General features: G+C 39.6%; 1 protein-coding gene across 4 annotated transcripts; it reads left to right on the top strand.

Annotated features, from left to right (window-relative positions):
• On the top strand, positions 1–26,981 carry LOC107829196 (transcription initiation factor TFIID subunit 4b). Of its 4 annotated transcripts, none has more exons than XM_016656657.2 (16): positions 1–252; positions 1,745–1,858; positions 2,014–2,119; positions 4,271–4,848; positions 4,947–5,042; positions 5,123–5,195; positions 5,294–6,066; positions 22,070–22,200; positions 22,314–22,401; positions 22,509–22,644; positions 24,528–24,583; positions 24,662–24,718; positions 24,865–25,005; positions 25,104–25,169; positions 25,298–25,562; positions 26,628–26,981. In XM_016656657.2, the coding sequence occupies exons 2-16, from the start codon at positions 1,820–1,822 to the stop codon at positions 26,771–26,773; spliced, it is 2,751 nt and encodes a 916-aa protein (XP_016512143.1). In that variant the 5' UTR covers positions 1–252; positions 1,745–1,819; the 3' UTR covers positions 26,774–26,981. The 4 variants fall into 4 exon arrangements, with proteins under 4 accessions (XP_016512143.1, XP_016512144.1, XP_075092965.1 ...); XM_016656658.2 differs by having other exon boundaries at positions 2–252; positions 1,753–1,858; XM_075236864.1 differs by lacking the exon at positions 1,745–1,858 and having other exon boundaries at positions 115–252.

Here is a 26,981-nt window from a genome sequence, read left to right as displayed (position 1 = left end):
ACCCTCTTTATTTTGATTGGTAAAGCTTTTCTTTTTCAAAACTTTTCTTTCCGAACCCGCTTTTCGAAGGATAATCATTCTCCTTGTTTCTACTCTCCCTCTCCCGCGCTGTTTTACCCAAACAAGTAGTACTTAATTCTTCTTAAGATGAAAATTTTCCCTTTTTTCTTGAACCAACCTATGGAGATGGTTTCGCTAGACGTTTTAGGGACAATCCAGTCTTCGGCAGCTTCGTCAGACTCTTTGATATAGGTATTTTTGAGCTTCTTCCCTAACAATATTTGGGTTTATCATTTTTCATGCGGTAATGTTCCTCTGTATGCTTACAAGATGTTTGAAAGTTGTTTATCACATTCGAATTAAAAAGCCACAAAGTTAGGGTTACGTTTTTGTTTGTTTGGTAGGTTTTGAGTTCTTAGTCACATACACATTCGCTAATTTTTACACCTCCAGATAAACGGGATTGTATTACTTGTTTATACTTTATTGGTAGTAAGAGCTCGTTCTCTCTCTCCCCCCCCCCCCCCCCACCTTTTTTTTTCTTTTGAATTAAGTACCATTAAGCAATAACTATTAGCTATAATTGTATTGATATTAGACTTCAAAAAGAAAGTACCTCTTTTTATAAGAAATAAATTCCTATTAGCGGGGCATGTACTATCTTTATCAACTTAGTTTGTCCAGTAGTCGTATACTTAGTAGTTAGTGAGGTGGTGGGATTGGAAAGAATGAAGCAAAACATTTAGTCAAGATCGCCACCAAGGCTTTAGTCTAGTGGTTAGAACGCAACACATGATATGTGGGTTGGACACACGTCACGAGTTTGAAACATGTCAAAGATAAAGGTTTTGTATTTAAGTGGAGAATGGTAGAGGGGCAGCCACTGAGTTTTAACAGGCTGTCACTAGTCCTCGGAGATTTCTCGATCATAAAAATACAGTTAGGACTCGGGATTAATGTGCTAGTTATTTTTATTATACTTATGTCTGTTGTTTGTCAAGAGCCTTTTGAGTCTGGTTAGAGCTTGGATGCTAGTGTAAGAATAACGTGAGATTTAGAGAATGTTTAAGTTGCCTTTGGCGAGAGATTATTTATAAGCAAAAAGTGTTTTGGACCCGAATAGAGCAGAATGTGTGCAGATGATTCATGTAGCTGAGTCCAGCTTAGTTTAAGATTGAGACACTTGGTGGTTATTGCCTTTATTCGCAAAGATACGAAGTTATAGTCCTGTTGAAGAAATTGTCAATTTTAAAAAAGAAAGCATGAAATCTTAAAATGATCTGATTGTATCCAATCAAATGCAGTCTTATTAAATGAAATGGAGAGAGTACGTTTTCTTACTACTATTTGATGAAAAAATGGAAAATATAAAAGGAAAAAGGGAAGAAATGTATCTCCAACGGTGCTTGTTTTTCTAATTATGAAGCATGGCTAAGTGACCCAATTGATAATAAGCCTCCAGTTTATGGTTTCGGTTCACCTGAATTAAGATCAAAAGAAATTCTCCATTGATAACAAATGGTTATCCATTAACCGCAGGAAATCTTATTTAAAAACCATAAGCCATAAAGATTATGCTTGTCAGGCAGTTCATCTATTAAGATGGGAAAATCCTTTCTTCTTTCTGGATTCTCTTGTTAAGACTATCATACACTTTGTAAAATGAGCTATTAAGAAATCTCCCTAATTTTTAAATGCATGAATTATTCTGACTGACATATTTAACCAGTTTTCCTCATCAAAGACCTGCAGATTTAAGCCCAGCCAACGGAGCTCATTTACCTCAAACATACACAAAAGTTCCTGCATAATTGCAGAAATGGACCCTTCCATGATGAAGCTCCTTGAGGAAGATGAGGTCCTCTTTTCCTTCCATATCCTATATTTAGCTTATCCCTGTAGTACTCAACTCGTCAAAAGAGTTGCGCATTAAAAATTCCAATTTCTTTTTCTTCTTTCTTCCTTTTTATTATAATTGCCGGGGAGCAGATTCATACTGAATAATGTCCGCAGGATGAGTCAATGCATTCGGAGGCAGATTTGGAGGCGTTCACTGCTGCCTTAAATAAGAATATTAAAGGAGACAGTTCAACATCTCAGCCATCAGATTCTGGTAGAGGTATCATATATCATTTGGCTTTTCTTTGCACAATGTTGTATTAATCTTTCTTAAATTTACCAATATGGTTTATATAATTTACGGTGTATTTTTAATTCGATAGAGTTTTTTATGAAGATTGGATCAACATTCGCGAATCCGAGCGATAGATTACCTCTAGCAGATATAGACTTGTATAAAAATTATTTTAGGAGGATTCTGTTCTCAAAGATTGGGATATATCGGCTTGTGTTTGGGAGTGGAATTTGGGGGGGGGGGGGTCCATGTATCAATATTGAAGAGTGATGATTAGAGAATACTACAAATAATAGAAAATGATGACACATAACTTCTACGGTAGAAAGAAAGCTTATTTTGCCCATAAGCCTTGGACAAAGCTCCAGGAATTAGATGTCAGTTAATTAAACCATTCAAGGCATGCGGTGAAATGATATCTTAACATGTGTGGTTGTCTCACAAGGCATGCAGTAAAAAAGAAATGATTTGAGGGTTACCCTAGTAGTTGAATGGTAAAAGGTAAAATTAAGCAGGATTTATATGCATGCCACATGCCATCTGAACGATTCTTGTTGTTCCTTTTCTGCCAGCTACATTTTCTTAATGTGCTTGGTTACCATATTTCAAGATTACAGTAGCAATGTCAGTTTTTTTTAGTAGTGTCTGTTTAGTTCCAAGGATCCTACTATTTCTCAGCCATGCTTATAGTAAAATGTAGTCCGTGGGTAATGAACAACTTTTGGGAAGGGTTTGCTAGTCAGTCCTGTTTTTTTTATGGCTTGTTTAATTTTAAACATTCCTTTTGTAAAATTTGGTTTGTGGAGTAGGTCAACATGATCTTAATTCTGTGTTGGGAAAGTTGTGGATTTGGTCACTTCTAATGATTGAGAGCAAGGTCATAATAAGAAATTTCATTGGCCATGTTTCTATGTTGACGACATAATTAAATAAACAAAAGTACGCTCTCTATAACAACTTAAGCTTTTAAATGAGATGGTCACACACTTCAACTTGGTATTAGAGCAGAGATACTGGGTTTGAGTCTCACCAACACCCATTATTAAGAATTTCCACGTGCATGGCCCATGAAAAAGATCAAGCTCGCACGTGATGGGGCATGTTGAAGACACAATTAAATAAATAAAAGTGTTATCCCTCTAACAACTTAAGCTTTTAGGAAATATCACGCACTTCAACACTGGTAATCAACGAATAGATGGTATTTACTTCTCTAATCATTGAAAAGTAATACTCCCTCCATTTCAATTTATGTGAACATATTTTCTTTTTAGTCCATGCCATAAAGAATGATCCCTATCCATATTTGGAAGCAATTTACTTTTATGCAATGATTTATAGCTACACAAAATATATGTGTCTCATTTTACACCACAAGTTCAAAAGTCCTCTTTTTTCTTAAACTCTGTGCCCAGTCAAATAGGTTCACTTAAATTGAAACGGAAGGAGTATATATTTGAGAAAATACAAAATTATTATCAACTCAAAGTTAAAAGAGAAAGGCCTCAAGGGAAATGGTGGCAAGAAAGGCGAGAGAGTTCTGTAGTTCTCCAGGGATATGCAACCATTTCAATACGGAAGATTGGAAAAGGTTGTCAGTCTATATGATTTTACATGCATATATGTAGCCGTATACGCGTCATAATATGTGATTCTTATTGGTGTGTTCACCAAAATGTTGCGCAAGTATAAAAGACGTGATTTAGTTTTGTGAATAATGCGTAAATAGATTTCTCCTCTACCTAAAATGCAGTATTAAAGATGCCTATTTGAATAGAGTAATGTTGTGGTTCCAGTTTGGAATTTCGTTTAGGTTGTTCATGCATTACCAAAACAAACATTCCACTGGCAAAGTCACTTTCTATGAAAACTATTTCCTTTTTGTGGCTGGAACTAGAATCCTCCTGCACCTTTATCACTTGCTTCATTTCTCTTTTCCCCTCTTTTTCCCCCTGTTGTATAGGAGTGGGCTAGGGTAGGTAGTGTCTAAGAGGAGGGATATCAGGTCCCTCTTGATTTGACTTGTGGAAACACAAAGATGAAGGTGCTAATGCCCTTTAACAGTACATTACTCTTTCTTCTCTGAGAAAAATATCTCATCTTTTAACAATGTTAACATGCAGTAAATTGTCTCAGGAAGTTGTTGCACCTTAAATCAGTCTGCTCCATGGCAAACTTCTGGCGATGATGAAAATGCCGATCATCAGAGTCTTCAAAATTCGCAGAACATGCAGCAAAAGGAGGGAGATTCATCTGATATGGAACTAAAGCAACATGGTATAGATGCTCCTACTCAACAACACGAAGATGATTCCTCACAGGAGCTCAATTCCCTTCGTTTGCAGCATATACATGCCAAAGATGCTTATCAACTACTGAGGGCTGAACAAAACACACTTCACGCCTCTGAGGTGTTGAATTTGAAGAGATCTGAAAAGAATCCTGAAAATTTAGATTCCCGGCATCTAAACTTGCAGGGATTGAGTAATCAACAATCTATGCAGTCATTTCCAACAGGGACTAGCGGTCAGCAATTGATGGCAGCAAAGACAAGTAATCAACCAAAATCTGCAACTGGTTTGAGTAGCCAACCAGCAATAGATGTAGTTAAACAGGGCAAACAAGTGCCTTTTGCCATCCTTATCCCTCACATACAACGCCAACTCGACAAAGACAGGGCGATGCATCTTCAGACTCTCTACCTTAAACTCAGGGTAGTTTGTTAGAGCCAACTAGTTTTCTGTATCATTTATCCTTTTCTTTTTGTTATGGTATTATTTGTTTTTCTCAAGTAATGTTGGAATGTGATCAGAAAAATGAAATCACTAAGGAAGGTTTTATACGACACATGAGAAGTATAATAGGTGAGCAGATGCTCAAAATGGCTGTATACAAATTCCAATCTCAGGTACAAAAGAAGCAGCATTTCCTAATAATTAAATTACATTCCGTGTTTGTGCACTTATTTTACATGAATGCTTAAATCAGGCAGCTAGAAATGATCAGGCTGTACCTCAGTCTCAGGCTTCACCACAGCAACACCAGCAAAATCGAACTGATGGTAACTGTGTTCTCAATAACATTCATACAAATCAGAAGATTCCAACTTATTTTCTGACCCTACTTATCATTGTGCTGCTGCTCTGCAAACATCCACAGATTCAAGCAACTTGGCAGGTGATAGTAATGCTAAAAAATTGCATGAGGTGGAAAACCAAGCAGATTTGCATGGAACACCAGGAAGCCAAATTTCTTCTTCTAGTTTGTTTGCTGTAAAACAAGAAAGAGATTGTTCAGCATTCCCAGTAAAGGGTCTTAATAAGCAACAACAGCAGCATTTGCACTTTTCACAGGCATCTTTTCCCAAGTTTGCAAATATTGGGGACACCTATAGTCCATATTCTGTAACTAATGTTAGTTCATCTGTGGGGACACCAGTCAAACAGCCATCTAATGATATACAGATAAGGCAAATTCCGGCTTATCCAAATAGAAATGCAACTCCATTAAGAGCCTCAACACATGCCGTGAATATGATAAAGGCACCTAAGCTTGAAAGACAAAATTCATTTGGTGAACCCAAAAGAATACCAGGTGGAAGTCTTTCTCATGTGTCAAATACATCAACAATGCAACAGAGTTCACTTCAATGCTCACGGTCCACCAATAAAGTGCAGAAAATTCTTCTTTCGACACCAATGACCAATCTAAAGCCTGAACCAATTGATCATTTGCATGACCAGGGGCGTGAATCACAGTTGGCATCCTTCGCATCAGTTCAAGTAGAACAAGGAAATTCCAGCTCAGTGAGTTCAAAGGTTGAAGCTTTTAAAATGCAGACTTCTAGAATGGGTATCTCAACAACCACTAGCATCAAACCTTCAAATTTACTCTCCCCTTCAGTGTCATCTCAAATGGACCCTAATACATTGGTAATTATCTTGTTTCCTCATCCTGCTTTTTTTTTTCCTTCTTTTTTTAATGACACTGATATGCTTTTAGTCATTGTATCCGTGGACAGAGAAACCCAAAAACCTGTCTATCTTGGAGTCCTATGTTTGATTTTGTTTTTTATCAAGAAATTTTAATTACTGCAAAACATGCTTTAGACTCCCGATAGCTCAATATAGTTTCTGAAGAAATTGTGGAGTTCAAAGTTTTCTCATACAAAAGGAAAAAAGAATGGTAGTTCTTTTATTATATAATGTGTCTGGTTTTAATTTCTTTATCATCCAACATTGCACATAAACTTTTAGTTTTTGGCTTAGGGGCTTTTCATCTAATTTAGTAACAAATAGCAGTGTGTAAATGGTTTTTCATTTTTCTTTCAAGAAGCCCAAAAATAGGAGGAAGAAAAATGAAATGAGAAGGGGAAAAAATTAAGAGAGCAGGAGGGGCTAATTCTTGATAGAGGGACATGGGTGAATGGCTTTTCCGTGACACTGCTGATTTTTCTGGGAATAGGCGAGAAGGATGGGTGGTGGGAGCGGAGGGAGAATGTGGCGGGGGATGACAGGTGCTGGGCGGGGCGGGGCATGAGAGGTGAGGGGCAGGGGACAAAGAACAAGGTGCTATGGGAAGGGCGCTAGGGAGCGGGTGGTGATGGACAAGGTCTCCTGGAGGAGGAGGGGGCGAGGGTAGAGAAAACTAGGTCATTCACTCGATTTCTTTTCTTTTTAATTAACTATTTTGGTTTGAATTTGGCAAGAAAAAGAAAAAAAAGTCATCTAAATAGTAAAGTTAAAAAAAAAACAAACAGAAAGCATGTTATATTTTATGGTCGCAGTATCCAACAAGTTAAAAAGTTAAATATGCAAAGTAAATGGACGAAATAATGATTTTGCCAAGAAAATTGGGATAAAAAATGCAAAGAAGCGGGACCAAAACCCGTTTCTAGTGAAAACCAGAAGAATTGGGTGGGGTGTGTGTGTGTGGGGGGGGGGGAGCAAGAAATTGAGAGAAAGAGAGGGAGTATGATGTTTCCAGTTGCTTTCTTTTTGTTTAATACATGTTTTACTGTCTATTGTTGAATTGGTTCTCATGGTGTTGCCTTGCTCATGTTGCTTGGTTATGATGCAGCACTGATTTATATTATAGTATAAAAAGAGGGTATGAAGATATCTGGAAGCTTCCACGATTACTCGATAGCTTAGTGGTTTAGTTTCAACTGTTTTTTGTACTTTGCATTCCTTCACTTAGTTATCACTACCTTTCCTATGTCTGCTAGCTATATGGTGTACAAAGAGCAGTATAGGGAGAGGAAGAAGGACTTACATATGGTGTTCTGCGACCTAGAAAAAGCATACGATAAAGCCCCAAGAGAGGTTCGTAGGAGATGTTTGGAGGCTAGAGGCGTTTCTAGTTGCATGCACGATTAAGGACATATACAATGGAGTTAAGACCCGGGTAAGGACAGTGGGAGGAGACTCGGGACACTCCCTAGTCGTGAGAGGGTTGCACCAGGGATCAACTCTCAGCCCGTTCTTATTTGCCCTGGTGATGGATGAGTTGACGCGACACATTCAGGAGGTGTCTTGGTGCATGTTATTTACAGATGACATAATGTTGATTGACGAAATGTGAGGTGGTGTTAACACTAGACTAGAGGTTTGGAGGCATACCCGTCTAAATGTTTCAAATTGAGCAGGACTAAAATAAAATACTTGGAGTGCAAGTTCAGTGAAGTGACTTGGGAAGCTGACGTAGAAGTGAGGCTGGATACACAAGTCATCCCCAAGAGAGGAAGTTTCAAATATCTTGGATCTATAATCCAAGGTAATGCGGAGATTGACGAAGATGTCACACATCTTTGGAGCGGGGTTGATGAAATGGAGGCTCGTATCTGGCGTCTTGTATGATAAGAATGTGCCACCAAGACTTAAAGGTAATTTTTACAGAGTGGTTATTATACCGGCTATGTTGTATCGGCGAAGTGTTGGCCTGTCAAGACCTCTCATGTTCAGAAGATGAAAGTATCGTAAATGAGGATGTTGAGACGTATGTGTAGGCATACTAGGAGAGATATGATTAGAAATGAAGATATTTGGGACAAGGTGGAAGTGGCTTGTGTAGTGGACAAGATGCGGGAAACAAGGCTGAGATGATTTGGGCATGTGAAGATGAGATACACAGATGCCCCAGTGAGGTGTGAGGTTAGCTCTGATGGGTCCAGGGAGAGGTAGATATGAGCCGAAGAAGTATTAGAGAGAGGTGATTAGGTAGGATATGACACACCTTCAGCTTATCGAGAACATGACCCTTGATAGGAGGGTGTGGAGGTCAAGGATTAGTTTTTTGGGTTAGTAAGTAGTCTAGTGTATTTCTTTTTCATACATGTATTTCCTTTCCATACCTGTAGAACTAGTAGTATTCTCGTATTTTCTATTCTTAGATTTCTATTACTACCTGTTATTTCTTTTGCTTCTGTTATCTTATGTTTCTGGATATTGTTACTTCTTCTCTGTCCCTGGTTTCTCCACTACCGTATTTCTTTTTCAAAACTGTTATGATTATGCTTTCCTTGAGCTGAGGATTTATCGGAAACCTCTCTACTTTCACAAGGTAGGGGTAACGTCTGCATACACCAGTGTTTTGGATAGCGTGAGGCGACAAAAAGCGATGAGGGCCCGCTTCACTAAGGCGAGAAGCGAGAAGCGTAGTGCTCACCTTTTTGATGTGAAGTGCCAATTAATACAAAAAAATAAAATATTAAATTTGCATATATAAATAACTAAAAACTCCCCAGACCCCACTAGTGAGATTTCACTAGGTCGTTGTTGTTGTAAATAACTCAACAGCAATAGCATATTAATAAATAAATCTATTCAAAAACTCAATAGATAGTCATAGTAAATTCATAAATTAAAACAAGCAACATCTATTCTTGTTCAAGATTTTCAAATTCTTGAATTTAAAAACTGTTAGCATTATATTGGCTATCATCTTCTTCATCCTCAGAGTCTTTATCAATTAGGGACCAACTTGATCTTGTAGCTACTCCTTTTCCATTGTTATTTGAACTTAGGCCTCATTTGTTTGCACTTAATGGATGTCTGAATCTTAATCATTCAGATCTCAGACATTAAGTGCATTTGTTTTTAAAGTTTGAATCTTAATTATTCAGATCTTAATCATTAAGTGTGTTTGTTTTTTTACTTCACAGCCACTTAATGGGTCTGAATAGGTCTGTATGATTAAGATCTATAACAGAGACTTAATTTCATTAAGATGCTATCATCCATATTCATTATTAACTGCCGCCACTGCCACTATACCATCCACCACCACCATACTCGACCACCACCATCCTCAATCATAACCACCCACCATCCCTACCATTCCCACCAGCATCATTCTCAACCACAACCAACAATCATCCACCTCAACTACCACAGTTAACCACCCCATCACCATCAACAACCATAGCCAACACTGTCCATCATTATAAACTACCATCACCCACTACCACCTTCCTCAATCACAACTACCACCATACGCTATTATTAACTATCATCACCCACCACCACCATGCTCAATCATAATCGCCACCACTACCAATCACCACCAGCTACTACCTTGAATTACCACCATCAACCAAAACTACCACCAACCACCGCCTCTAGTCGGCATTCACAAGCACTTCCGTTAGCCATCACCACCAGCAACTATTATATTTTAAAAACGATATATTTATTGATAGAATATTAGATTAATTAGTATTTCATATGAATTTTATGTTTATTAATTTTTAAATAAAAATAAATTTTATATACTCAGATGTTAAAAATCAAACAGTCTTAATTAGTATTCAGATCTTAATACATATCTTAATAACCAGTTGTGTACTCAGATTCAGATGTCTTAATCTTAATACACATCTTGATATTCAGATGTGTATTAAGATTCAGACGTCTTAATCTTTAAAAAAGCAAATGAGGCCTTAAAGAACTCCCCCGAAGACCATAGATATTCTCCACAACTCCAGGCGCCATAAAAACAGTACCCCACTTGAGATCATCTCCTACACACTTGTTCATCATCATGATTTTGGGGGGCTCCAGTTAACCGTTAATTTGCTTCGTCAATATTATCCAACAAAATTGGATCAATGGTATCGCGAGCGTCGTTAGCGTCATAACGACTCTTCAATGTTCTATTGTATTTAATATACACTAGATCATTGAGATGCGATAACTCAAGCTTATTCCTTTTCTTGGAATGAATCTGTGGATAAGTTGTAGAGAGTAATTAATAGATACTAATAATAATAATACAATATAGAAAACATTAATATAATAAATCTGCTTCTTACATGTTCAAGCACGCCCCAATTTCTTTCATATCCAGATGCGCTACAAGTTAAACTTAGTACTTTGATAGTAAACTTTTGCAAGTTTGTAGTTTGATAACCAAATTGCATCCACCATTGAACTATAGAAATATTTTAAAAGTTAATAAGTACAAAAATAAATCAAATAACTTAAAGTAAAGCTATAAGGACATCCATATTAAAGTTACCTAGTGACCTTATGTCTTTAGCTCTAATAGTCATCTGTAAACCAAATAACCCATCTGCTTGTGTGTACTTACCAAACTCCTCCCTTATTTGATCTATTATTGCGGAATCAGGGACCAACTTCTCGATTCTATTTTGGTATCCAACCCACACTTTTGAATCTTAAGTGCCATCTTTATTATTCTTGCAAAACAATCACGACTTCAAAATATGGCCCGCTGCATGCAAAGATTAATGAGGTTGATCCGACCACTTTCTATCATTGTTCTCGAAAACTTTCTCATATTTTCTCAAATCACCCTCAATTGACGCTTCAATAGTTTCTTTTGCTCTATCCATAGCTTCATAAAGATAGCCCATTGGTTGTTTTATTTCCCCATCCACCGTACGAAGTACCTTAATCAAAGGACCACCAACTTTAAGTGTCCGGACAAAGTTAGCTTCCTTTGCATAGCTATTTTCTTTCCATTCGGTTGAAAGAACTAGCTTTCTCAAGTTTTCTCTTTCGCAAGAAAAAACTATGCAAAGTCAAGAAAGTCGTTGCAAATCTTGTCTTGGGCAGTCTCACCAAATTTCTTTCATTTGTAAATTTCCTCATCAAGTTCACCAACAATGGCTTCTGACTAATGTAAGAATATATCTTAACGACCTTAATGAAAACTGTAAAAGTAACAATAATAATTTAATAGTTAATAAGACACAAGTATAAATAAAGTTAAAGCTTTAAAGACAATTATATTAAAGTTACCTGAAATATATGAGGTTTCCTTGAAGATGTCAGCAAACATCAAATTGATACAATGAGCAGCACATGGAGTCCAATTAATGTGTGGATACACAACCTGCATCATCTTACCCGCACTAACATTCTCACTACCGTTATTGATAACAACTTATACAACATTTCCTTCCTAATTTTCTTAATAGTCTTTGCAAACAAGTTGTACATTTTGGTGGAATTTGTAGAAGAGTTGCTAGCATCATAAGATACAAGAAAAACACTACTTCTTGGAAAATTCACCAACACATTTATGACCATTTTTCTATTTCATGCCGTCCATTTATCCATCATAATGGAACATCCAAATTTGTAATATTCCACTCTATGTTCCTCAACAATCTTATCTATCTTCTTCACTTTTTTTAGAGGAGTTACTCTAACTTCGTGATAGCTGGGAGGGTTCATTCGTGGGCCATATTGTCCTACGGCCTCAATGAATTTATCAAAAGTTTTGTAGTTAACACAATTGAAAGGGAGTCCTGCATCGTACATCCATGTTGCAAAAGCACTTATGACGCGATTCCTTAAAATCTTCTTGGCTTCTAAACCCGAATCAGAATTACCCTTTCCCATTTCCTGCTGTCTTGCCGAGAAATAAAGATTAAGAGGACCTTTTGTCATTGTTTGCGTCGTGGATAATCCACTAGAACTATTTGAAGATATTTTTTTGAGTTTTTTTTGGTGGGGGGTGGGGTGGGAAGGTCCCATTTCATCATCTTCATCAATAAAATTCACAGATGATTTATAGCTCATTTGGGTTCTTGCCACATTTTTCTTTTCGACAAATGCTTTTACTTTCTCCTTAACATCAACCGGACAAAGAGGACCTTGTACTACATTTTTAAACCCACCAACCAAATGTTGTTTGTGACGAGTTATTCCACCATGGTAAGTTTTTTCATAAAGCACACATTTAATTGCGGATCATGTTGAGCCTTGTATAGCATAATTCCAAGCTATATCATTTTTTTATTTCCATCAGATGACGCCATTTCAATACTGTTCGTACTTCATAGGAAAAAATTATTAAGTCATTATGCAATTAATTCTACTCTAAAACTGAAAAAAAGAAGGAAAAATGCAGGTATGGGGAAAGCTAAGCTGTCTGCCCAAGAAAAAAGCATGAAATCATATAAAACAAATATTTCAATATACTGTTTATAGAGAAAAATTAATTGTAATTAAAGAGAGAAAATAACAGTTAGTTATAATTGTAATAATAGAGAGAAGTTAATATGCAATTAATTGTGTACTAAACTGAAAAAAATAAATTGAAAGAGAGAAACAAAAGAAGAAAGAAGAGCAAAAAAGAGCGAAAACATAGGTGAAAGAAAAGAAAAATATTTTTGCCGCAAACCAGTTGTTGGAAAGACGAAGAACAAAGAAGACTTACCGCCGGAAAAAGAAAAAGAAAAGAAAGAAGGAAGAAAGAAGAAAGAAGAGAGGACTTACTGCTGCAAAAGGCGTCGGAAAATTGAGGCTTACTGTCGGAAGAAGAAAGAAGAAAGAAGAAAGAAGAAAGAAGAAAGAAGAAAGAAGAAAGAAGAAGAAAGAAAACCTGAGTCGAAGAATTCTACTCTAAAACTGAAAAAAAGAAGGAAAAATGCAGGTATGGGGAAAGCTAAGCTGTCTGCCCAAGAAAAAAGCATGAAATCATATAAAGCAAATATTTCAATATACTGTTTATAGAAAAATTAATTGTAATTAAAGAGAAAATAACAGTTAGTTATAATTGTAATAATAGAGAGAAGTTAATATGCAATTAATTGTGTACTAAACTGAAAAAAATAAATTGAAAGAGAGAAACAAAAGAAGAAAGAAGAGCAAAAAAGAGCGAAAACATAGGTGAAAGAAAAGAAAAATATTTTTGCCGCAAACCAGTTGTTGGAAAGAAGAAGAACAAAGAAGACTTACCGCCGGAAAAAGAAAAAGAAAAGAAAGAAGGAAGAAAGAAGAAAGAAGAAAGAAGAAAGAAGAAAGAAGAAAGAAGAGAGGACTTATTGCTGCAAAAGGCGCCGGAAAATTGAGGCTTACTGCCGGAAGAAGAAAGAAGAAAGAAAAAAGAAGAAAAAAGAAAACCTGAGTCGAAGAAGCGATGCGACTGTTGCTCACAAGTTAGTATATTTGGTTGCAAGCTTCTTCACACTTGTAAACAAGGTGTGATTTCAGTTTATGCAACTTATAAGCACTTAGTCATGTAGCACTACACCCTTTGCTTCATCATAATGCTTTTAATCTCTATATTTTCCTCACACTTCTAATATCCGTTTATGCTTGGCCATGTTCTTTCTAGTTTCTACCATGTGATTTAACATTATTGCTTCCAATTGTTTTATTAGTTCACATTGCTATATGTTGGTTGTGAGTACATGTAGTTTTGTGGATTGTTCATCTAGAAATGTTTAGTCTTCTATAGGGTTCCCAACTCAACAGCACGCCTGGGTGAACATGTCTAATGCATCTAATTTATCTATTTCTGGTAACTTATTCTCTGTTGGCTCAATGTTGTTCTTCAAAGATTTTTTTTGATAAGGTAAATTGTATTAATCAAAAGGGAGAAACTCCCGTATACAAGAAGTATACCAAAAAGTAGAGAATTTATATCAGAACATGATTCTCTACAAATGACGCCCAATCTTCTATACAAGTAGGGGCTATATGAGTGCACCAAAAAGCGATCAAAGATAAAAGACTATTCTTAAGATGTGAAAAGGAGACTCAATCCCCTCAAAAGCTTTCCTATTTCTCTCCCCCAAACTATCCACATGAGAGCTAACGGTGCGAACTTCCACGCCTTTTGCTTTCTTCTTCTACGGAAACCGGCCCAGCTATATAACATTTCCTTTACAGTGCCTGGCATCACCCATTGAATACCAAAAAGATTCAGGATTGCCCTCCACAAACTCGAGGACACATGGCAATGCAACAAAAGATGATAAACTTCTTCCCCTGAGCTTTTACACATGTAGCACCAACAAACAAGTGTAATTCCTCTCTTTCGTAGATTTTTCGAAGTCAAGATCACTCCCCTCGCCACTAGCCATGCAAAAAAGCACACCTTCGTGGGCGCCTTAGGAATTCAGATCGAGTAGTATGGAGAAGTGACCTCTCTCACTAGCATACTCTGGTAAAAGGACTTTACGGTGAACAAACCATCGCCACGCAACCCCCATCTCCAAGAATCACAAGATGGCTGGGGCCTGTCTTGCCTATATAGCAGTGCCAACAAATTTTGGAGCTCCGCAATCTCCGAATCTTGCATGTTCCTTCTAAATGAAAGGTCCCATACTACCCCCCCTTCATGCTCTTTACGAATCTGTTGAACCATCGATTCCTTCTGGTTTGAAACTCTGAAGACGTGGGGGAAAGAGACCCTCAGTGTATTCTTTCCACATCACCTATGATTCCAAAAGCTGGTTCTCCTTCCATGTCCCACCCTGTAGGTGATGTTGCCATTGAAGGCTTCCCAATTCTTCATGATGCTCCTCCACATGCCACACCCGAAAGGTGCTGTGATCGCCTTGGTTCTCCAACCCCCTCCCATGGAATTATACTTTTTTACTATGACCTCCCTCCATAGAGCATGCTCGTCTACCCCAAATCTCTACAGCCACTTCCCTAACAAAGCTCTGTTGAATACCCTTATTTCTTTACTCCAAGTCCACCCCACTTCTTTGGGGAAGTGAGTGTCTGCCAATTCACTAGATGAAACTTTCTTGTTCCGCCCGCCGCATCCCAAAGAAAATTCTTTTGAATCTGCTCCAGTTTTTCTGTGATGCTCACATGAGCTTGCAACATGGACAAGTAATAGGTGGGCATACTCGATAAGGTACTTTTGATAAGCACTTCCTTACCGCCTTTTGACAAGTACCATTTCTGCCAGCCTGCTAATCTTTTTCAACCCTTTCAATTACTGGATTCCAAACCTTAGTATCCTTACACGAAGCGCCCAATGGGAGACCTAGGTAAGTAGTGGGAAGAGAGCCCACCTTACATCTGAGAACATAAGACAACATCGATGTTAGCAACCTCACCCACCGGGAAAATCTCACACTTGCCGAGGTTGATTTTGAGTCCTGATACTATCTGAAACCACATCAGGACCTGCTTCAGGTAGGTCAACTGATCCATGTCGGCATCACATAAAACCAGGGTATCATCCGCAAAAAGCAAATGAGACTCTTCGGGCACTCGGCGCCTCGATTGGAGCTGAGAATCCTCTCAGGAAGCCTCCGCCAGTCGCACAATCCATCATTTTACTCAGAGCATCCATCACTAGAATGAATAGCATAGGGGATAGGGGGTCGCCTTGCCTGGGACCCCTAGAGCTGCCAAAGAAACCACACGGGCTACCATTAACCAGGATAGAGAATCTGACTGAGGAAATGCAGAACTTGATCCATCCCCTCTATCTTACCCCAAACCCCATCCGCAACATAATGAAATTCAGGAACTCCCAATTGACATGGTCGAAAGCCTTCTCAATGTCCAACTTACATAGTAAGCCGGGTTCTCTATTTTTCCTTCTAGAGTCTACAAGTTCATTTGCCACCAAAGCAACGTCCAGGATCTGCCTACCTTCCACACACGCATTCTGGGAAGACGAAACAGACACGTCAAGAACCTTCTTGAGTCTATTGGATAGCACTTTAGAAATAATATTTTAAATGCGCTCCACGAGACTAATAGGCCTGTAGTCTCTGATACAAGATGCACCTTCTTTCTTAGGCACAATAGTAATAAAAGAAGCATTGATACTTCTCTTGAAAACACCATTCACGTGGAAGCATTCGATGGCTTCCATCAACTACCCCTTAATGGTGTCCCAACAGAGCTGAAAGAAGGCCAAAGAGAAACCATCAGGCCTGGGAGCCTTATCACCAGCACAACTCGACACAGCCTCGTGCACCTCCTCCTCCTCGAAAGCCCTCTCTAGCCGCTCACTGTCTCCCTCTCCTATGTGGTTGAATTCTATCCCCCCAGAGTAGGCCTCCAACTAACTTCCTCTTTGTATAAGTTCTCATAGAACCCCACTATCGCCCCTTTTACCTCTTCCTCTCCCTCAATCCTTACCCCATCCATAACTGAGGACTCTATGAAGTTCCTCCTTCGATTTGCAACCGCAACCCTGTGGACAAACTTGGTATTCGAATCCCTCTCCTCTAACCAGAGCGCCCTCGATTTTTGCCGCCAACTAGTCTCCTGAGCTATTGCTAACTCGACTATTTCCCTCTTAACTTCCCACAGTCTCGCTTTCTCAGATTCATCTAACTCCCCCGCCCCTTCCCCTCTCTCTAATTCCCCCAATTCATGCATAAACTTCCTCATTTTAACCTTTACCCTCCCCAAAACTCTTTATTCCACCTAATAATATCTCCCTTAGCAATTTAAGTTTCTTCGAAAGACAGAGTGAAGGTGTCCTTAATACCCCGTAGCTTGTCCACCATTCTTTCACTTTGTTACCAAATCCTGGCACTTTCAACCACATGTTCTCGAATTTGAAAGGAGCACGCACCTCCCTCCCTTTACATCCATCTAGTAAGATAGACAAATGATCCAAAGTCAGCTTAGGTAAAGGAATCTGCAGCACATTCAGCACCAGCTCATCCCAGGAGGGCGATATCAGAAATCTATCAAGTCTAGACCTTAAGTTGGAATCCTCCACCCTTGGCCCAAGTAAACCTTTCCCCTAACAGTAGAAGGTCAATGAGAAAATGATCATTGATGAAGTCAGAAAGCTCCTCCATGGTCCTCGAAATCAGGCTACACCCTAATCTCTCCTCCGGGAATCTAATAGTGTTAAAGTCTCCCCTTAGAACCCATGGAATGTCCCATTCCCCTATAACACTGGCCAGTTCCTCCCAGAAAGACACCTTGGACCCTTCTCCTACCGGTCCGTACACTCTCCCAAATTCCCACTCCACCTCACTCACTCTATCTTTGACAAGAGCTGCTAAAGAAAAAACTCCTTTCTTAATCTCCTTTACCTCCAAGCTTCTATCATCCCACATAAGAAAAATGCCCCCGACGCTTCCCGCTGTTGGGACCCAGTCATATTTTACCCAAATACCTCCCCAGACACTCCTCACAATCGCATCCGACAAAACTTCCATTTTGGTCTCCTGAAAACAAACTAGGTTGGTATCCCGCTCTCTAACTCCCACTTTGATGATGACCCTTTTGTTTGAGTCATTCATCCCCTTCACATTCCATGAAAGAATCTTAACTTCCATAAGTAACAATATCCCCCTTTTTCCCACCCCCTCCCTAGCCGAGCTCCCTTCCTCCCTGTCACACACCCGGCCCCTTCTCTGGTACACCACTACATCCCCTAAATTATTTTGCTTAACACCTTGACCCAACTCCCTCCCTGCACCATCATAAAAAGACTGTTGCTTAATCTCCCTCAACAGTTCTAACACCCTATCTTCCTTCCCTTCAAAAGAAACACCTAAGAACTTCCCGAAGTTTAATAGTTTATCCTCCATCCAGAAGGACATATCCCCTCCTCCAATCCGTGACGAAATTGGACATGTATCTTCTATATGTACCTTTTCCTTGCTCTTACCGTAGGAATACAAGACCATAACATTGCTAGCAATAAAAACTTTAGGTGCCGGAAGGATCTCACCATTTCCTTGAGAGGCACCAACCTCTGAGATTAACACCTCGCTGCTATAGGAATGTCCAGAAACGGCAACAGTGCAACGGGAAGAAAAAGAACACGGAACCCTTGTCGGCATATTAACTAGAATTGCTGGACAGACACTAACATCAATTGGGGCATGCGCAACAATCTCCCCAGAAGAAGAAGAAGCTTGCAGTGTAACCTCAACACAGCTAAGCACAGGAGAAGATGAGGGGGCGATGGAGCTGGGTCCATCAGAGGCGGGAGGCCGTGGAATAACACCACCAGCTTTAGCCGGTGCTGCCCCTGAAGCAACGACCATCAAAGAGGGGCACAAGACACTAGAGCTCAGAGAAGAAATATCACTGTGTGAAGCACCATTGGCAGAAGAAGAATGAGCGACTGTTCCCATATGCTTAGGAGCCTTATTAGACGCAACTTGAAATAATTTGGGCCCCTTAGGATTAATTCTAATAGAATTGGGAAAAGTTGCTGGGCCCATGTTTGCCCGGCCCTATGATAATTAAAAGAGGACCGGCCCATTTTGCCTTTGCAGCTCGCATCACTAACCCAAGGGCATTCACGTCTTTTCCTCCTGATAAAATTGTCTTCTTCTCCCAAATTCAAACCCCCCGTCTCTTCTCGATCTAACTTCTGATTCCTGCTTAGCCCACTGATCCGGTGAGCCCTCCCCTCCCCTCAAAGACTGATTTCCCCTCCCTTCTCTTCTATTTGACCTACCTTTTTCTTCCGCCACTATCACAGGCATAAAGATACGGCGAAATTCAGGGCTCAACCAAACCCTATAATTCAAGTAGCCATCTTCCACTACAGTGGAGACAGGGATTCTACCCCCTTTCCTCACCACAATCCTCACTCTCGAGAGATTGTGTAGGCTGCAAGTGACATCAATAAAGCCCCCACAAATTTCCCCAATCTTCTTGAATAGGTCAAGACACCAAAGATGCATCGGGAGACCCACCATGTTGATCACCAATGTTTCGCCGGTGATACGAGGGTCGAGACACCGATCGTGCTCCACCCATCTGTCTAGCTTTAAGAAGTTCCCATCGAACCACTTGTTTCCTCTGACAAGAATTTTTGAAGTTTGAGACTCGTCGACAAATCGAAAGAGATATTGCGTGTCCTTGAGTTGCGATATTTTCAGCCCGTCCTTGACGTTCCATGCCTCTGCTGCCCAGTTCCTAACACCCTCTAGAGAACCAACCCATTTGGAGAAAGATCCAACCAGAAAAGATTCCAAGAAACCCTTGCGCCTGAGAGTGTGCTCCTCGGACAATGAGAAGTACGGCTCCTCCCCTACGTCGAGCTTTCGATGGCATCTTCCCCCAAGTTCTAGGGCTGGCCAAGAGGCAGCTTTGATGAAAGACATGTTTTCCAGTTTTCTAGATTCTAGAGAGAAATAAGAGCTTTTCTCTGTATAGTCCATCGTAGCTAAATGCGGCTACCCTAAAAGCCTCGCTAAGAGGCTGACTGAAGAAGAGGGAGTGAAATCTGGCCGGAAAAAGCCTCACCCGTCGCCGGAGAATAGTAAAAGTGATCGGAATTTGGAGGTTGGTGGATGGTTGGGGTCGGAACAGCCTTGTGAAGAGGCTGTCTGAAGAAAAAAACTTGAGATCAGGCCTGGAAAGGCCTCACGCGCCGGCGCGTGGATGAGAGGTTGCCGGAGCTCTGCCGCGCGTGGGGGGGTCGTATGCCGGAGATGTTTTTTGGGGTATTGTCGCGGCAAGGTTGGCTCTTGGATGGTGGTGGTGAAATCCTAGGATTCATGATTCTCAGGCGCCTCGGGGAGTGTGCCTGAGAGCATTTTCTTTGTTTTTGTATTTTTCAAGAAAACCCTTATGTTCATAAACCCTTCAAAGATTTAAAATGTTCTCTTTCTAGCTTAACACTTAGGGGAAAAGACTCACATTAGTCGTACTATGAAATCATGTGTTTATTAGTTTATCCAATGCATGCATGTGGAATTCAATTTAAACTTGTTAAAATGTTAGTCGTTTCCTGAATAAGTTTAAGTCATTTCTTCCACCAATTAGAATAGATTATTAACTTTTAAAACTTTACCTATCACAATTAAAAAAGTAAAAATAAAAAGAATCAATGAATAACAATGCATGGTTTCCCAAGATGAGTGTTGCAGGGATGCGTATGCCAAGATTGATGTGCGGTCACACAAGATTAGATAAGGTTAAAAATGATCGCATTTTGCCAGAGGGTGCAAGTAGCACACATTGAGGATAAAATGAGAGAAAGTTGCTTGAAATGGCTTGGCCTTGTCTTGCGTCGACCTACAGATGTATTGGTCCATAGGTGTGAAACTATGGTGGGGGAAGGTGTTAAAGGGGATCGAGTAGACCTAAAATCACATGGAAGGAAATTGTCTCGAAAGACCTACAAATCCTTGGAATCAATGCAGAACTAGCTAAAGGCAGGGCACAATGGAAGAGATATTTATATAGGTGATGCCTACTAGTTGGGAATAGGTTTTAGACTTGATAGAGAACTCCTATTATTATTGTTGTTATTACCTATTATTTTTATATAAATTTGTCTTTTTTACTTGCACTTTTATTTTAATTTTGGTAATGATGGTGATGAGTTGAGCTAAATGAAAGGAAGGAGAATTTGTATCGCTGACCCCAACTTGTTTGAGACTGAGGCATCATGCTGTTGTTGGTTTCCCAAATTGATTGGGGTCGCCTGGATGACCATTGACCATTCCACTCTATATGAGTTCATTTCATTCCGTCTTAGATTAATAAAAATAAGAATTGAAGTTGGCATATTTCTCTCCCCTCCCCCTCTATCACTAAAAGGAAAAAGTAAAACTAAGGACAAGAAGAAAGTAGTATCATTGTTTACACGATAGATTCTTAAACTGCTTGCTTTTGTTATATTCTAATGCGTGATTGCATGTGTTGTTTGCGAACAGCTCAACTCTGTTGAACCTCATTATTTGATGACTTGCATGAATCTATTTATCTTTCTATTTATGAGTTTCAAGGGCCTTGTTAATCGATTCGTTGTTCATGTCGTTAGAAAGACAATCTCTCGAAAAACCTCCCTTTTATTATGATAATACATCAAACCTCACTTCATAATTATACATTGATATGAGTTCCTTTTTCTTAGTCAATTCACACAACCGAAACACTTCCTTTCTTGGGCTTTTTATTCTTTGGGAGATGTTTTTCTCTTTTGCTGGACATTGGAAGACTTAGATGGTTCGGGCATGTTAATAGGAGAGACACTGATGCTCCTGTGAGGAGGTGTGAGAGGCTGGCGTTGGAGGGCCAACAAAGGAGTAAAGACAGGCCGAAGAAGTATTGGGGTGAGGTGATTAAGCGAGATATGACGTTGCTCCAGCTGATTGAGGACATGACCACGGATAGGAATGTGTGGAAGTTGAGAATAAAGGTAGAGGGTTAGGTAGCCGAGTGTTGTCCTTGTTTGTCACAGTAGTTTTGATACATTTCTTAGTGTCGTTCAGGTATTTCTTTTTATGCCTAGATTGCTGTTATTACTTATTGCTGCCTTGTTTCGGTTTTCTGTTTGCATTAATTAGCGTTAGTTTTGTATTTTCGCTTCGGTTGTCAGATTGGTTTGCTTGTTATTGCCCCTTCCCTTTTTTCTCCCTAAGCCGAGGGTCTACCGGAAACAGCCTCTCTACCTTTTTAAGGCTGAGGTAAGGTCTGCGTACACTCTACCCTCCCCCACTTGTGGGATTATACTGGGTCTGTTGTTGTTGTTGTTGTTGTTGCTGGACATTGGAAGACTAACTGACCATATAAACTTATTGATTTCTTTCACAAAGACTTAACACTTGGGAGGTGGGAGGTGGGTGGGGGTGGGGGAGGTTTAAATTAGGTCTGCACATCTCTGTGTTCCTGTCTCGATTTTCTGCAGCATTTTAGCCTATCTGGTATTCGCTTGTATTTTTGGCAAAAATATAAAATTGTCTTTCCTGCTTTCCTTATTTTGTTCTTTCAGTTGAATTCTAGAACACCTTCTGTGATATCTCCCATTGGGCCCGCAAACAATGGAAAGATACCCTTGAAAATGCCTACTATCGGGCAGAAGAAGCCTCTCGTTACGCAAGGTTTCTCTCCTCCACCTTCAGGGTAAACAAACTTTCTATAGCTAGTCTGACAATTTACTGATGTAGCACCTTAGTGTTATTTCTTCAAAGCGTTGACTTAATTTTATCCTGTTTTTATCTCTGTATTGTCCACAGAAAGAAGCAAAAGGTGTCTGGAGCCTTTCCAGATCAGAGCATTGAACAACTTAATGATGTTACGGCTGTTAGTGGAGTTAATCTAAAGGTAATACCTTTCTTTTGTTCAGAGAAAACCATTCTTTAATCGCCACACAAGTTATTGAATGTTGATATTAAAAAGTATGACCTATTGATTTGTAATGCTCACAACAGGAGGAGGAAGAACAACTATTTTCTGGGCCCAAGGAAGACAGTCGAGTTTCTGAAGCATCTCATCAAGCTGTGCGAGAAGAAGAGGAAAGGCTGATTCTGCAGAAAATTCCGCTTCAAAAGAAATTGACTGGAATAAGTTAAATCCTTCTCTGTAATTCTTCAGTTCTCTGGACATGCAACTTAATATTGTAATTTAGATGATAGAGGAAGCTGTTTTCACACCCCAAAATCCACGGGATCACGCGACCGACACTCAACACTCTACCCTACCGAGCAAACCAACCCACATGATCTACCCGACCATATGTACTTTAAACCATTTCAAAACAATTTGTAAATCCATGCATGAAACATGTAAGCCTTGGCTCATCTGGCCCATATAATGAAAATATACATATCAATAGTACTGCTTTCATACATGCAATGTGAATAACCTTAATTACAACTCGACTCAACTATGTATGGCGCATCCTAATCGACTAACGGCTATGAGATTAAAAGGACTACCGGGAACATAAAAAACTGAATTTAAAGGTAAGGAAGGAAGTGGACTTGCTTGACCTATTGCAATTGTAATGGTTTGAGACCCATTGACCATTGTGACTGTTGGAAGAGATAAAGAATATGAAATACTAGTGAAAAGAGATTTGTTACCAGAAATATGATCAGATGCACCTGAATCAATGACCCAAGACTCAGAGGTTGAAGATTGGGAGACACAAGTCACGCTACTATTTGTTTGAACAACGGAGGCTATCCCTGAAGATGTCTGTTTAGATGCTTTATATTGAAGGAACTCAATATAATCCGATAAAGAAACCATCTGGATTGCATTGGATCCAATGGATTGTGAATCAGTCTTGTGATACGAATGCCGTTATAATGTTCACGCCGGAAAAATCACTGTTCACGCCGGAAAAATATAAAAGTTGTCGGAATTTTATTTGTACCTGATGGGTAGGCTCAGAATTGTGAGGAGAGCAGGCTATCCTAAAGAAATATTTTCAAAATGTTGCCGAAAAGGGCCCTACGAGCCGTCGCTTGGAGCAGATCTCGCCGGAATTTTTTCTTTGACTGGCGCGTGAGGGCGCATGGAGAGTGTTTTCCGATGGGGTTTTATGGGGTTTGGTTGCCCGGGGATGGAGAACACTTTGGTGGTGTTGGTTTATGCACAACACCGGTAAAAAGTGGTTTTGACGCAAACAACTTCTCAGGTCACCGGAAAATCGCACGGTGACGACTGATTTCTTCCCGAATGTCGTTGGAATGACGCACAACGATAATTATCTCACCAATGCTCTGATACCATGTGAGATGCACGAGACAAAATGTTATTAATTGATATCCTATGTTACAATGGCTATAAAAGATTCTCATCAAAGAAATATAAAAATGTGTCTTTCTTTTTGACACGGATTAATAAGGAAATAGTGCAAAAACATAATGGAGTGGAGGCGTATTTCATTTCTCTCTCCTCGTCGCTTGGCCTCATGCGGTACTCATGTGGCACATGAGTATCGCATGCCCTCTATATCTGGCCAAGCAGGAACCCATGTGGCGCATGACCATTGTACGAGGGAGTCAGCTTCCATAGGCCTCCCTCATGGCGTGCTCACGGCATGAGTTTTGCCCTGGGTTCTGTGACCGAGCATGCGATAGGCATGTGGTGGAGGCTAAGAATTCTACCTCCACCTGGAACCCCTTTCCAAAATTTTCAACTCCCCCATGCTATGGGCGTGCGGTGCATTCTGAAAGCATGTGCAGGGAAAATTTCCAATCTTTTTTTTGTTCCTTTGGTCATTTTACCAGTTCAATACACTTAGAAATCACGGCATACATATTTTCAACCTCCCATTTTTTTTTGGTTTCCATTGTTGGCATGTCAAACGATGTGTTTAGCTCTTGATAACCTTCTAATTAGGCCTTAAACATTTTGAAAATTTCTGGGGTGCTAAAGTTGTCTTGCTGCTGAACTGAAATCTGTGGTTTTGTTTCCCTTCTTCTCTGTGTTTCTGACAGTGGCAAAATGTGGTTTAAAGAATATGAGCAGTGATGTCGAAAGATGCTTATCATTGGTGAGATTATATCTTTCTTGTTTTTGTTGTTCTAATTTGTGTTGCGATATCCTTGACATCTATATGTTTAACTTCTAGTGTGTGGAGGAAAGGATGCGTGGACTTATGAGCAGTCTCATCAGACTATCGAAACAGGTTAACTTTCTATCCTATCTTTGGTAAAAATTTAATTACAAAATGTCTATAAGGATGACCTTTTTTTTTCCTTTTACATGTAAAAAATTTTGAATATAGGATTTATACCAGAAAAATATGAGATGGAGTTCCATTTATTTTTGCAGAGGGTCAATATTGAGAAGTCAAGACATAGAACAATTGTCACCTCAGATGTTGGTCAACAAATAATGTTAATGAACCGGAAAGTTCGGGAAGAATGGGAAAAGAAGCAGGCAGAAGCAGAAAAATTACAAGTGGCAAATGAAGTTAGTTACTCTTGTTTCTGCTTGGTGGTTAATTCATCTAATTTTTTCTTGTCAGTGTTCATTTACAAAGTTTCTAACTTTGATGACCTTTATATCAGCCGGAGGGTGATATTGGAGATGATGGTGATAAGGAGAAGGATGCAGGTCGCATAAGGTCAATGAAGGTACTTTCTCTCTTCACCCCTCTATTTGTATTTTACGGGCAGTTCCAAGATAAGCTAATGGTACCAAAGGTCATTTCTTCCTTTAAAAGACCTTACAATCCGTCGTCCCGACTTTTGGACCTTCGCAGAGAAACAAGGAAGATGATGACAAGTTGCGGACAACAGCTGCAAATGTTGCTGCTCGAGCTGCAGTTGGAGGAGATGATATGATGTCGAAGTGGCAATTAATGGCTGAACAGGCCAGGCAGAAGCGAGAAGGGGCACTCGACATGGTGTCTCCTTCACAGCCTGGTAAAGATGTGAAGTGGAGGTCCTTATCAACTCCCACAAGAAATCTGAGAGACAATCAAGAAGCTAAGAACAGAAGCCAGTCAACTGCCCCTATTACACTTGGTATGTATGAAAATGGTATAATATTGAGCGCAGTTTCTCGTCTCAAGAGCATTCTAAATATGGATGATGTTCCTCATACTCAAGGTGATTTAGATGCAGTGATGACTTCCTTGGCCTGATTAGTGGCTCCCCATCCAAGGCTAGCTCTCTGAAATTAATTTTTTAGCTTTCCTTTGCACAAGAGAACTTCCTTGATTGCCCTGCTCCCCGGGCCATTTCTATGCTTGTATTTCCACATGTTCTCTTATGAAATTGTCAGTTTCCTGGCCTGTGGCATTTTCTGGTAAATGAAACCCTGTCAATGAGGAGCCTGATGACTGGGTGGGCATCTGGATGATTGAGAAAGGATGACACACTAGTCAATTTGCGGTGGCATGAGCTTTGACCATTCTACTAGCACTGTGTTTTTCTTACCCTTATGTGATATCATTATTCTATCCTCAATATTGATTGAAAACTGGTAAACTGGTATGTTGATAGTAGATTTCCCTTGATCTAGAACTGCTAACTTTAGTAGATTTCCGTGACGATAAACTCCTACTAACTACCTGTAGACATTCTGCCAAGAATGAACACTTGGTAACTAGATCTGAAAACGGGGGGGGGGGGGGGTGAAATATTTGGGGTTTGAAAATAGTGGAACAAGAGTTAATGGATATTTGAATCAGCAAGAGGAATGAAATTTCTTTTGGAAGCAATGAATCAGAATGTTACATTTTCCCCAAGGCTTCAAGCATATCTGCTTGATGTGCTTTTCTATTTCTAAATTGATTCAGGACATGGAAAGTTCTCTTGTGGTTTTTTTAATATTTTATTATGGGATCAGTAGGATCATAGCTCTTCACTGTACCAGTCATTGTTTCAAGAAAACACGTCCAATTGTAGAAATACAAGGTAAGGTGCATAGCCAGAGCTTACACCAGGCTGCCCTTTTAAAGGGTGATGTTTCTTATTCAGAGTGGTTCTCTGGTTTAGGCAGTCACTATTTCCTTCCTGCTATATATTTCATTGCTTTAATAATCTTTGACAATTTGAGGTATCTTTTTATCAACATGTCCTGTGTAGGTGCTGTTAGAAGAGTTGGCAAAAGTCAAGTTGCAGTACACGCCAGGGTTCCTCGTAATATTACTGTCAAGGATGTGATAGCCGTCCTTGAAAGAGAACCTCAAATGTTTAAGTCTACATTGATATACCGCTTCCATGAAAAATGACGGTCTGATGCTCCAGCTGAATTAGTACGTTTAGGAGCCAAGTGTTGATAGTTGACTGTGGGGCCGGGGGGATTGAGCTTACAAAATTGGTCTCAATTAGAGGCAGTTTTTGATGTCTGTAGTTGAAAGTATTAGTGAATCAATATCCATGTGGTCGTTTATAAGTAAATGTTGTAATATATGCTGACAGTTTACGTAATTTTCAGAT

Source organism: Nicotiana tabacum, chromosome 18, assembly GCF_000715075.1.
Source record: "Nicotiana tabacum cultivar K326 chromosome 18, ASM71507v2, whole genome shotgun sequence".
Taxonomy (NCBI): Eukaryota; Viridiplantae; Streptophyta; class Magnoliopsida; order Solanales; family Solanaceae; genus Nicotiana; species Nicotiana tabacum.
This window is presented reverse-complemented; position numbering and strand designations above follow the sequence as displayed.

What these genes read in the sequence shown, in the direction of transcription:
- LOC107829196 (XM_016656657.2), top strand. Translation starts at nt 1,820, where the DNA reads ATGGACCCTTCCATGATGAAGCTCCTTGAGGAAGATGAG. An exon ending in GCCATCAGATTCTGGTAGAG is followed by an intron (nt 2,120 to 4,270) that starts GTATCATATATC and finishes AAATTGTCTCAG; the next exon opens with GAAGTTGTTGCACCTTAAAT. An exon ending in TTCTCTCCTCCACCTTCAGG is followed by an intron (nt 22,201 to 22,313) that starts GTAAACAAACTT and finishes TATTGTCCACAG; the next exon opens with AAAGAAGCAAAAGGTGTCTG.